Consider the following 13,052-nt stretch of genomic DNA (forward strand, 5'->3'; position numbering starts at 1 on the left):
AACCCGTGAGATCACAGTGTCCAAATGACGTGCTTTTTCGGTATTGGTTTTAAATGGATTAATAAAGGTGAAACTCGGAAAATTAGAATATCGTCGAAAAGTGCATTTATTTCAGTAATGCAACTTATTATTTGTTATTTTTCTTTTAATTTTTACAAATGCTTTCTTTTGGAAATTCCACAGTAATAAAACAAATAGTTACAATGATACAAAAATAAACATCGCTATTACATTTCATTAATTACATTCCATTTATAATTGACCCGCCTAACGACAAATAATTACAATTACAACAAATAAAGGCTTGACATATCTTGCTTTGGATGTCGTGCATCTATCTCATATATTGATTTCACCTTTTAAGTTGCATTACTGAAATAAATGCAACGATATTCTAATTATCCGAGTTTCACCTGTATATACCGTCTTTTCCGGATTATAACAAGCACCTAATTTTTAGAGGGGGAAAGCCCTGGTTTTTTTGGGATCAGCTCACAGTTGTGCAGCTTCTTTTGCAAAGGGGGAAAGCACAGTTTTTTTTGAGGATCAGCTCAAAGTTGTTGAGCTTACTTTGCAAAGGGAAAAAATCCTGTTTTTATCGGGTTCAACTCACAGTTCTGCAGCTTCTTTAGGAAAGGAAAGGGAGCCATTTCTACAGTTTCCAGACAGATAATCTAATCAGCCAGTCACATGTGCTGGGGAAACAAACACCCTCCCTCTGCAGAACATTCAGCAATGGGGGGCGGGGCAAGGGGGCATGCCGGGATGGGAGCTAGCATCCCTTATATCCTTCCCTGATCTCTTGCAATCAGCAGTTGAGCTAAACACTCTCTTTCCCTCTTGTTAGCCTTTAGTTCTTTCTTTTTTTTAAAAAAAAGCACAATCTACTTTTCGCCCCTGGGCAATTTGGTTCCAGAGGCCACACATTTGCCCCATAACACACACAAACATTTCCTCTTACTTTTTAGGAGGAAAAAAGTGGTGTTATGGAGCGAAAATACGGTACTGCTTTACCTGGATATTTTCTTCAATTCGCTTTCTGGTGTAGGTCTTCACTAGGACCACCAGGCCGCGCTGCAGTTGGTAGCGAATAGCCACAAGAGCTGGGCTTTTGTTGTACTTCTTGGCGATGGCAACCAACAAAGGGTCTTCAAGTAGGGGAGGAGTGTCTGGATTTAACCTGTTGGAGAGCAACAAGGAGAGAAGGTGTGTTTCTGGTGTCCGGAATACATAAATCTCGCTCTAAAGTTAATACAGTATTGGCCTAGTACATCCAATATATGCTAAGTAATTTGTATTTAAAGGTCAGTTAGCTGATTTGAATTAATTCAAGTTTTTAGTATCGTGCTCTACCACTCCACCAATAAATCACAAACTCATATGTTGCATGTGGATCATTCTGTAGCCAAAATGGTAGCATCCATGCACACAAGAGAGGTCTTTTTATTTGCTTACGTACAATTCATATTTGGGGGTGGGGGAAGACCTAAGGAGGCAAAGAAAGGCCCAAGGAATCCTGTGTGCCTGTTGGAGAATCGATATGGAAAAGGGGGAGGGAGTTCAAATGAAATGGAGGATCCTGAAAGGTAACATAGCTCATTGTCTTGAAGGAGAACTCAGTATTTGTTGCTGGTCAAACTTGTAAAAAATAAGCATTTAAGTGGCTTCCAATATAGATAAAAACAATACAATTCAAAATTCTGAGACACATGAAACAATCTATGTAAAAAGAGAAATGCTATAATTATTTAAATGTAAGCCTGGATGCAGATGTTCGGTTTCTGATAATTGGTTCTCATGGGAAACTTACAGATTCTTGCTTCACACAGTTAACTTAAGGCAGTGTCAATTTACTCTTGGCAGAAAGCCAAGGTCTGCCTGGCCTGGCAACAGCTCTCTGATTGGTTAATGACCAGCACTCAACTCTGTTATCTAGGAATGCTAGCACAGTTGTTTCTTGTTGGGTGTTAGGAGAAGGAGTGCTGCGTATGGTTGGAGAGAGAGAGAGACAGAGAGGATTTTTTTGCTTTGCTTTGTATGCAGAAACTCTGCTGGTTTTATTTTATTTTAATAAATCCTGTAAATAGTTATTCTGCGTCTAGCCGACTAGTCATTTCCACCTCAACTAGCTTCTGCGCTATGCAGGAAAACTCTGCTACATTTGGGCTAAAGCCACTAGAGCTATGCTTGACACTTCAAAATTCTAAGAGCAGAGTCCTTCCATCTCTGCCATTCTACTGCTTAAAGCATCATTAATGAAAATATAAATATGATTTAAAAACAGCACAAAATTTCAGAAGCAGAAATTATTAAATAGCCCCTGCCCACAACATTTAAAAACATACATTTGGGAGAAGTCAATGAGTTATATATTTTTAAAAAAACCACTTCAGCCATGGGAAGGTTTCTGAGAATGTCTAAAATGGGAGGGGGAGAGCTTTGTAAATCTCTCTCTGGAATGATTTCCCCAATAGTGGGGCCACTACAGAAAAGGCCCTGGTGCTGGTATCCACCATGAGGATCTTTATTAATTGTGGGACCAAGAATACAACCTTCAGAGCTGATGTAGATGCTGGGGAATAGTGGGCCTAGGTGGTCCCTGAGATGGTCCCCAAACATTTTGGTTTCATCTCTTACCAAATTGCGTCCCTTTGGGATCCCAGGACACTATATCCTTCTAGGACGATATTATTTGTCTTGCAGAAGGCCAGCATCTTGCTTTGGTTCCGATAAGGATGGCATTCAACCTGCAGATTCAAAATCCCCCAACACAACCCAAAAGTGAGAATTCAGATGAAACAAAGAATACAGTGAAATAAAAGGACAGAAAAAGAAAAGCAGAACCATGAAATATCCATGTCCACGGCACTTAAAACGCATGAGTCCGGCTAATTAAAAAGGATGATTTATTGCAAAGAACCAACAGAAAGTCCAGAAACTGGCTTCTGAGCAGCCTCCATAACAGACTACGTACGATGACTCGACTCGACTCTGGTTTCCTTTTCTCTTACTACGGAAGAAGCAATGGAAGTACATCTTCTTGTGCTGCTTCTCCCTCTCTCTGTCTTGTAAGCCTCCCCTACGGCGAAGTCTGTAGCTGATTGGCTCAGGTTCCCTTTCTGACAAGCTGTCACTCTCTGTGGGTTCCCTCCGCTCTATCTCCTGACCCCTCAACAAGATCTCGTCTGCTCGTTTCCCTGGCAACTAGCGCTCCATTCTCTCCCTCCTCCTTCTCTTCTGACTCTGCCGGAATGTACTCTTCAGATAGTGGCAGATTCTTATATGAGTGTTCTACAGTCCTGACAATCCAGTTTGCTTTGGTTCCGATAAGGATGGCGTTCAACCTGCAGATTCAAAATCCCCCAACACAGCCCAAAAGTGAGAATTCAGATGAAAGAAGAATACAGTGAAATTAAAGAAAGAAAGAAAAGCAGAACCATGCTATTATTTTTTGAAATATTCAGTTGTTACTTTTCTTAAAGTGTGTTGTATTTTCTGATGTATCAGAATCTTTAGATGACTGTTCCAGCATTTGTGGTTTCCATTGCCACGCTCCTCATCCATGAAATGTGTGTTAGCTGAAAATGGGGGACAGGGCTTATTCCCCCACAATCTCTTGTCACCCCAGCCCTGTTGGAAATATCCTGGGGACACTGTCCTGCCTGCAGTATCTCTATTTCTGCCCACTCGGTCTCTGAACCTGCTATGTTGAGCAAAAAGGTTCGATTGGTTAGATGATATACACCAGTGCCCAAGTGAATCAAAGCTGCTTGGGTGCAGCAGCTTTTCCCAGATGCCTAACTCAAAGGCCCTTTGCTCCCCCCCCCTTGAGAACTTCTAGAGTCCCCACAAGAGGCTGTGTGGGAACTGACTGTGAGGATTCTTGCCCCGTGACTGCAGTCATGGGAATGGTTTTATCACATGACGCTGTATGTTTTCATTCCACAGTGTGGAAAGTGACGGAGACAGGATGTTTAGTATTACCGTGTTCCGTGATGTAGGACTATTGTCCTTTATTCTCTCTCTTTGCTGTTTGATGCTGATGAGGAAGGAGCTGAGTCAGAATGTTCTGAGTGTATTATATGTAAATAAAGTAGTTTAGCCAAAATGCTGCGCTGCTGAGCCTGTCACGCAAACTGATAACACTCTGCTGTTCCTAAGCGTGCTGATGCCTCTTTGTATCAGTCACTGTGATGTTTGGGCTGGAGAAAGCTTTTGAAGATCCCGAATGACTGACCATTAGGGAGAGAACATTCTGTGTCTCTATTGGAGTCCTACTTGTGTGTAGGATGATCCTGACACTGACTGCTTGCAGGCCCCCTTCTATCTGAGATGCCTGTTTCAAACATTGTGGACTTCTCCACGCTTCCTTTTGTCTGAGGATTCAGAGATGTTGATGAAATGAGAACCCATTACTGGTTCCAGGAATTGAGGGGAGTCCACCCCACAACTCATAACCACATCTTCTTTTTTCAGGCAATGGCTGTGTTTGTCAAAACAAAGGTCCTCTCACAAAGAAGCTTAAATAAAGAAGCTTTGAACAGTGCTTGGAACAAACCTCTACAAAGGTCAACCACGCTTTACCTGGTTTATTGCTGGTTTGTATTTCAGTCCTGGCTTGTTCAGGATCATTTCCAGCTGCTTACGGGTGAAGTTAGACACTCCGATGGACCTCACCAAGCCAGCATCTTTGCACGCCTCCATTGCCTGGCCAAGAAGACGCAACATGTTTGTTGAATGGTGTTTGTTGAATAGCTGAGGCCACACTCCCCCCCCCCCCGATTAAGATTGGAAGCTCACTCATTTATTCCCAAGAGTGTCCAATAATTCACCTGCTCTCATAGGAGCCATTGTGTGAGTCATTGTTCTGGACATGTCTCCTCTGGTGGACGGCTACTGTGCTCTGTATCTGAATGACTCAAGGGCTGGATTTGACTATCCCAGGCACCTACCTCCCATGTCTGCCGAAGATCTACGTTGTCAATAATAAATTTTTTGTCTTCTCCAATGGGAAATAAATCTGTTCCAGGCTGGAAAAGAAGGAGGCGGAGGGAATAAGTGCAGCTCAGGTCTAGAAGTTCTCTTATCTCTGTAATACTATCTAAGACTAATGGACAGTGATAGAAAAAAGGGAATAAAACTTGCAGGGGCTAATGCAACAGTGCAGGGATCTGTGGGAAACTCAAATCACAAGCACCACATTTCACATTCTTGTTTATTCAAGAGGGATGCAGTGCTATTTTAGCCAGGGAGGGGGGAAATTTACGTTGCAATATTAACCTAGACAGCATCTTAAAAAGCAGAGACATCACCTTGCCGACAAAGGTCCGTATAGTTAAAGCTATGGTTTTCCCAGTAGTGATGTATGGAAGTGAGAGCTGGACCATAAAGAAGGCTGATCGCCGAAGAATTGATGCTTTTGAATTGTGGTGCTGGAGGAGACTCTTGAGAGTCCCGTGGACTGCAAGAAGATCAAACCTATCCATTCTTAAGGAAATCAGCCCTGAGTGCTCACTGGAAGGACAGATCCTGAAGCTGAGGCTCCAGTACTTTGGCCACCTCATGAGAATAGAAGACTCCCTGGAAAAGACCCTGATGTTGGGAAAGATGGAGGGCACTAGGAGAAGGGGACGACAGAGGACAAGATGGTTGGACAGTGTTCTCGAAGCTACGAACATGAGTTTGACCAAACTGCGGGAGGCAGTGCAAGACAGGAGTGCCTGGCGTGCTCAGGTCCATGGGGTCACGAAGAGTCGGACACGACTAAACGACTAAACAACAACATTAACCCAGTATTGTCTCTTTTAACTCAGGGGTGGGGAATTAGTGGATCTCCAGGCTTTGCTGGCCTCAAAGTCCCATCAGCTGCAGCCAGCAAGGACAATGATCAGGGATGATAGGAGTTGCAATTGAGGAACATCTGGAAGGCCACAGGTCCCCCATACATGCTTTAATTTTTTTCTGTGCCCCATAGAACAAACCGTCGTCTCTCTCTGCACAAGTCTGTCTCCCCATCTCTCCAACCCATTTCCCCCCCCTCTCTCCCTCACCAAGTCCTGCTCTGCAGATGATTTCTTTCTTATGATGCCCATGTAGTTAATGTAATCATTATATGCAAAGGTTTTCTTTAACTGGCATGGGTTCTCCTCCAAAATCTGGGAGCGATCATTCTTTGATTGAGATACGGTCTAGTAGAGAACTGTCAGCATCTCTAGGAAATGACAATTCCCAATGTTCCTTCAGGGAATCAAATATTTTAGCAGCCTCTCTCTCTCTCTTCAAATATTGTACTCAATACTTGCATTATGACATCAATAATTCTTTACCTTCATAGAATACGGATTGTGAATTATGAACAGATCCATGTAGTCAAACTGGAGTTTCTTCAGCGATTCTTCCAAGCATTTCCGAACCAGCTCAGGGCGGTGGAAGGTACTCCAGAGCTGTCAAAAATATAAAGTGATTTATATTTTCACACAGCCATAGAGTTTTTGAATCTTGGGACAGTTTAGATGTGGCAGGTGACTATTCTGGTGTGTATAGTGTTAAGGACACACTCAGATACTGTTCTGAAAAGTATTTTGAATTGCTGTGGTGAGGTAAAGCAATTTTAAAGTTATCATTGCTAATAAACAGTATTTTTACCATTTATTTATTAAATTTATCCATCAAAAGGTCTTGGAGCAGTTCACAAGATAAAAGCATGAGATAAAAGCACAAGTAAATTGTCAAAACAGAAGCAACAACACAGGAATCCCTCCTCCCACAAACATGTTCAAAAAGGCTGCAGAATATTAATTAGCCAAAGGCCTGGTTGAAGAGGAACATTTTTACCTGGCGCCTAGAGGTGTATAATGAACCCCCCTGCAGAGAGCATTACCCAAATGGGGAGCCATGCAGAAAAGGCCCTGTTCTCATGTTCCCGCCGTCCGAGCCTCACATGGAGGAAGCACACAAAGAAGAGCCTCAGAGGATGAACACAGAGTCCAGGTAGGTTTATATAGGGAGAGGCAATTTGCTCCAATTTTGTTAAATAATGTCTGTGAAATATGCAATTGCATCTATCATGATGCAGGCACTATATTTTACTCATGTTTTTTAAAAATGCCAAACTTACTTTTCCAGTGTAGAAAATGTCTTCCCTTTTTACTGTTCCATCTGAAATCTTCACATGAACGGCCCGCCCAATTTCCTCCTCATTCTGGTATGCATATGCGCCATCAATATGACGGAAGCCGACTTCTATCGCTATCTTTATAGCCTCCTCACACTTACTTTTTTGAACCTGCCGGTTGTAAAGGGCAAAAAGTTAGTCAATATATCTGCTTCAGTGGGGAGATTAATATCAAAGGGTACCTGTAAGTAACACACAGTGTCGGTGGACATTGTCAAACTACCCCCTGAGTCCCAGGGACTAGACACATCAAAGAAAAAGAAAGAAAAAGCCTAAAGAAGAAGTGTCCAGAATAGTTAGCTAACAGATGGTAATTTTGGATAATATTGTTACTCCCAACAAAACTAATAGTGGGCACTTATAGCTCTATTGAAAGATTTTTTAAAAAAATACCACTAGACACACTGGAAACTGTTTCTCAACTACAAACTATCCATGTCTTGTAGAAAGCATTATTTGCTCCTGAATCTGCTGGCTCGGGACCCTTGTTGAACGAGAAGCAGTTCTCATGCACAATTGGCTTCTCAGATCAGGTGATGTATCTCATGCTGTGCTATGCAATGTATGAAGCACCCAGCAGCTCTTCGAAAACAAGTTACTACAATCGTGAGAGTTAAATGTTTTACTTACAGCGTCCGGGGAAGCGGTTCCAAACCCCAGTATGGGGATTTTGTTTCCATCATTCATTGTAATGCCAAGGTCTTTGCTGAGTGCCATTTTCTGCTTCTGTGCTTCTTCAGTTCTTGGCTCCAGGCTGAAACTGATCAACACTCGACTAAGAAAAATGAAGTTTGTGTTTCCACTCAAATGTCTTTTGTTGGCACGATAGGAGGGGAGTTTCTAAGCAAATGCCCTGAAGAAATGAGAGAAACGGACGTGGACACCTCCTAACCTATGCCCAAATTTTTATCAGTAATTTTCAGCAGAATTTCATTGTCATTGTTGACTTCTCAGCATTGCTTTCACAGGATCGATAACAGCTTTCTTCTTGTTCTTCTTGTTCTTCTTGTTCTTCTTCGGGTTCCAGTAAAGGAAAGCATGGGGGTGAGTGAACTTAAGCATTTGTCCTATGCAGCGTTCAGGCACCCTTAATAAGCTGTTCTATTTTGATAGCCAAAAAAAGCATGTTTAAAACAAAATTTACAAACATTATTGCTAATGATTTATATTTTAATTTATTATAATATTTTAGCCAGCATATTGCCCTTTCTATGTTATGTAATGCCTGTGAAATATGCACTTCGATACTGATAATTGTCCATAAAAGAAATAAAATTCAAACTCACCATTTCACAATGTTATATTAAAATGTATGCAAGATTTGAAGTAAAGCAGCAGATGAGAATTGCAGTTTAATAATTTATAATAATGTATATCATGGCTATACTCTCCTTCATGGAACACTGCCTTGTTGTGGTGAAGGAGCTTGAATAACTCAGAGAAGCTATGAGCTATGCCGTGCAGGGCCACCCAAGACGGACCGGTCATGGTAGAGAGTTTTGACTAAACGTGATCCACCTGGAGCAGGAACCAGCAAGTTACTCTAGTATCCCTGCCAAGAAAACTCCATGGACAAAAACAACGGGCATATAAAGCTTATGACGCTGGAAGATGAGCCCCTCAGGTCGGAAGGCGTCCAACATGCTACTGAGGAAGAGCGGAGAACAAGTACAAGTAGATTCAGAGAAAAGTGATGACAAACCCAGACAGCATCTTAAAAAGCAGAGACATCACCTTGCCAACAACGGTCTGTAGTCAAAGCTATGGTTTTCCCAGTAGTGATGTATGGAAGTGAGAGCTGAAGAAGGCTGATCGCCAAAGAATAGATGCTTTTAAATTATGGTGCTGGAGGAGACTCTTGAGAGTCCCATGGACTGCAAGAAGATCAAACCTATCCATTCTTAAGGAAATCAGCCCTGAGTGCTCACAGGAAGGACAGATCCTGAAGCTGAGGCTCCAATACTTTGGCCACCTCATGAGAAGAGAAGACACCCTGGAAAAGACCCTGATGTTGGGAAAGATTGAGGGCACTAGGAGAAGGGGACGACAGAGGACGAGATGGTTGGACAGTGTTCTTGAAGCCACCAACATGAGTCTGACCAAACTGTGGGAGGCAGTGGAAGACAAGAGTGCCTGGGGTGCTCTGGTCCATGGGGTCACGAAGAGTCGGACACGACTAAACGACTAAACAACAACAACGTCTAAACTATAAGTAATGCAGCAGCTTCATAAGGCAAGAAAAGAACATCATGGAATGGTGGGTGGGAAGTCAACAGATATGAAAGATTTGTTTTGACGGTTGTTTAAAAGAAATTGTAAAATTTGAAAAGTTTATTTTAAAATGTTATAAACAAACAAACAAACAAACAAACAAACTCACTTACCTTTCCATTTTAGAAAACATCTTCCCTTTTAACCATTCCATCTGCAAATCTTCTCACGAATGGCTCGCCCAACTTGTTCCTCATCCTCGTACTCATATGCGCCATCAATATGGCAGAAGCTGACTTCTATTGCTATCTTTGTAGCCTTCTCAGACTTGGCAGCTGAAAAGGTAAAAAATCTGATTAAAGTCTCTGCTTCAGTGGCGTACTCTGTATGAAAGAACACTGGTGGAGGAAGGGGGTGCGGTAGGTGTCATCCCTGAGAAGGGGTGACATCTCTGCCCCGCCCCCCTGGGACGCTTGCCACTCGCCGTGGGCGGCTAGCCCCACCCCCGAGTGCACAGCATGCTAGCTCCGCCTCTGTGAAAGAGTACCTGTAACTAACATTTGAGTTCCAGTTACCTCCTGAGAGGATGCCTGGGTCTCTGGTGGGCTCCCTCTCATGTAGGTGAAGTGCTTGTGACTGGCAATGGCAACAGTGCTCCAGTCAAGGCGGCTTGGTGAAGAGCTGCCATTTTAATTCTCTACATTTCTGTGTATAGTGCTCCAGTAGTATCAATTTTAGGTGCATTGTGGGAAATGAAAATGGTAGCTCCCAGACCCAGCTACTCACTGAAATTAGGCTACCACATACTGATTTCCGGCCTGTGGTGATTTATTTGGCAGTCGGATGGATTATATATTCCATCCTCCCCTACCTTTGTTGATTTAGTATGACGACGGCTCAGTTTTTTTCTGTCTCCTTGCCTTTCGGTGTCTTTTAACCTCTGCAATAATTAAAGGATTCCAAACCAGCAATTCATTAACTTGTCAGTTATTTTGGATCAAAGGTGTATGTCTGCAGAATGCTTTTAAAAAAATCAAAATGTTTCTGAAACAGGAGTAATATCCAAGAAGGGATTGAGAGAATAGTAAGAGGAAGGAAGGATGTCCAGCTCCTCTCATCTGCCTGTATATTTTTTATGTAAGATGGACCCCACCCTCATTTTATATGTTAATGGAATAGACATGTGAATTGGAAAAGGAAATTTTCCTTCTAAAAGAAGTGGTAGCTTTTATTTGGCAAATTTTGCAATGTATTGTTCCTTTGCTATTTCTAAACAGTGTCTGGGCTCTGCTACTACCTGCCCCTTGGTCATAGTGTCAGGCATTTTGCTATTCAAAAACATGTTGCTACAATTATGAGATTCAAGTGTTTTACTTACAGGATCCGAAGAGGAGGTTCCAACTCCCAGTACAGTACACGGATTTTGTTGCCATCATTCATTGTAATGCCATGGTCTCTGCTGACTGCCATTTTTGTTTCTGTGCTGATTCGGTACTTGACACAACAATGAAATTTCACCACACTCTTCTGCTAAAAGCAGACACTCGAGTGTGAAAAATGAACAGAGTGTGTGTTTTTAAGGAACCATTTCCCTTGGATATGATGAAAGGGAAATGTCTAAGCCAGTGTTCTGTTGAAGCTAGAAAGAAGGGCAGGGACGCTTCCTATCATGCTCCAGACTTTGGATTAATTTGATTCCAACAAAGAGTTGCAGTGCTTATAAATGGCACTTGTTAACTATACAGAAGTTTCTTAATTTTCATCACAGTGTCTTCCGAAACACCAATAGCTTTGATTGGTGATTTCCCTTTTGTTTGTGATACAAGAGATTAGCATAGAAGAAATTAAGGAATGGGGAAAATAAGGCAGCAGAGGCTGTGTACTTTCTTTTCTTTAATGAGGTTACGACTTCATGCTAGAGGTTTAAATGGTAATGCTTTTTTGCAAAATTGTAGGCATTTCTAAATAAAATCTATGGGTTGCCTGTCAGCTGTCTGAAAATGATTAAGGCTCAATCTGTTTAAAATTCAATAGAGTTATATGACTGTCAGCAGATCCTAATGAAATGTTATGCTGTATTCTGAAGCTCTTTTGGGGTGTATGCATGCTTGTGTGTATGTATGAGGATTGACACACTTGCCTCATTTCAGAACAGTGCATGTTGATGTGCCTATAAGTTTGCACACTTCTAAATTTGCCACTCCAGCACAAGGAATGCTTATTAAACCAATATGCGTGCAGTGGAAACAGGTAGCTCTGAAAATGTCAACAGCAAAGTTCCCCGTTTCCCCCCACTACCTCTAGATTAAATCCAGGAATCATTCACAAAGCTCTGTTATAGTTGGGCAAGCTATCAAACTTCAAAGTACTCAGTAATGAACCTTCTTTGGCAAGCTTGCAGCCCCCACTTATCTCTCCGTTCAGCTGATAAGCAGTTACAGATCCAATTAAATTAAGATTAAGACTAAGATCACATCAGTAAGTCAGCAGAGTTATTGCAACCCCCTATAACACATGTTATATGGAGAGGACTAATTAATCAGTGAACCTATTATGTATGCATAGTACCTTATCGTTTCATAGCTGACAATACAATAAAATGTACTCCATGTTTTGGTTTGGCTTCTATGTTATGTTGATGGTGTTACTCTTATAACACACACACACACACACACACACACACAGAGAGAGAGAGAGAGAGAGAGAGAGAGAGAGAGAGAGAGAGAGAGAGAGAGAGAGAGAGAGAGAGAGAGAGAGAACTGCATGTAATATGTAGAGACGGGGGATGGATCAGGTAAATTCAGATTAGCCTGGGAAACAGCAGGCTTTTATTGACTGCAGGTCAGCGCCAGATTTAAGGGGGTATGGGTGGGTCTACACACGGGATGCAAAGTCAAGGGGGCGCACATTAATGGTGATGTTGGTTATACCTATATTTATTTGAGAAGATCCATAAAAAAAACTGTACCAAAAGGAATGATTGTGAAAAAATGAAATATTTAATGGTGTGTGTGTGAAAATTTGATGTAGGTGGCGTTTCGGCTCTATGCCTGATTTCCTTCTAACCCCGGGCTCCAACAAGAATCCAATTGCTGGAATAGGTATGCAGGTCTCTTGGCAATGGCCACTTAAGTATGAGAGGTTAAGGTAATAAATGAAGCAGCTCTGTGCCAGAGGGCAAATGGGTGGGTAGTTAGAAAGTAAAAAACTAGGGTGTGTGTATGAGAGAGAGCCAGGAGTTGGAAGCAGGAAGCAGGCTGGGCAGCTGAGAGATGGAGCCAGGCCTGGTTTCTGCTGGAATCCAAGGTTATGGCCATGGGAGAAGCAAGTTAATGCTGTGAACCCCTCCATCCTTCTTGTTGGCATCTGTCTGTCTCTAGAGACAATGGAGTGTGCCTCCGGGGGAAAGTCAAACTGCTGTGTTAGCAGCACCAAAGTGACTTCCCTGGGGCACAAGCCTGGGCAGTGGGTATGGAGGTCCTGGGCTGCCCAGATGAAAAGGCCTCCCTCTCATGTTTGCTGATGTGATCCAAAGGAAAGCAGAGTAATATATTTGGCACCAGCTTGGCTGCAGGAGTTGCCAGAAGGAGGCATGCAATGGGTCACCCAACCATCTTAGGAATGCCACCCCAGATTTGTGTAGGGTTTACTCCTTTTCTTCTCCTGA

General features: G+C 42.4%; 1 protein-coding gene across 3 annotated transcripts in view; it reads right to left on the bottom strand.

The window, feature by feature from the left end:
* LOC118090694 (aldo-keto reductase family 1 member C3-like) overlaps positions 1 to 13,052 on the bottom strand; it is a 30,494-nt gene that overhangs the window by 1,563 nt on the left and 15,879 nt on the right. The window contains exons 1-7 of one of the 3 annotated variants that reach the window (XM_035126705.2): positions 7,805 to 8,006; positions 7,118 to 7,285; positions 6,327 to 6,443; positions 4,953 to 5,030; positions 4,585 to 4,707; positions 2,638 to 2,747; positions 1,015 to 1,180 (exon numbers count right to left, since the gene is read on the bottom strand). The exons of the other annotated variants lie outside the window; for them this stretch is intronic. Coding sequence (XP_034982596.2) covers positions 1,015 to 1,180; positions 2,638 to 2,747; positions 4,585 to 4,707; positions 4,953 to 5,030; positions 6,327 to 6,443; positions 7,118 to 7,285; positions 7,805 to 7,891 — 849 coding nt within the window. The 5' untranslated portion in view covers positions 7,892 to 8,006. Of the gene's footprint in view, positions 1 to 1,014; positions 1,181 to 2,637; positions 2,748 to 4,584; positions 4,708 to 4,952; positions 5,031 to 6,326; positions 6,444 to 7,117; positions 7,286 to 7,804; positions 8,007 to 13,052 lie in introns of those variants that run through there. 3 annotated transcript variants of the gene reach the window in all.

Source organism: Zootoca vivipara, chromosome 10, assembly GCF_963506605.1.
Source record: "Zootoca vivipara chromosome 10, rZooViv1.1, whole genome shotgun sequence".
Taxonomy (NCBI): Eukaryota; Metazoa; Chordata; class Lepidosauria; order Squamata; family Lacertidae; genus Zootoca; species Zootoca vivipara.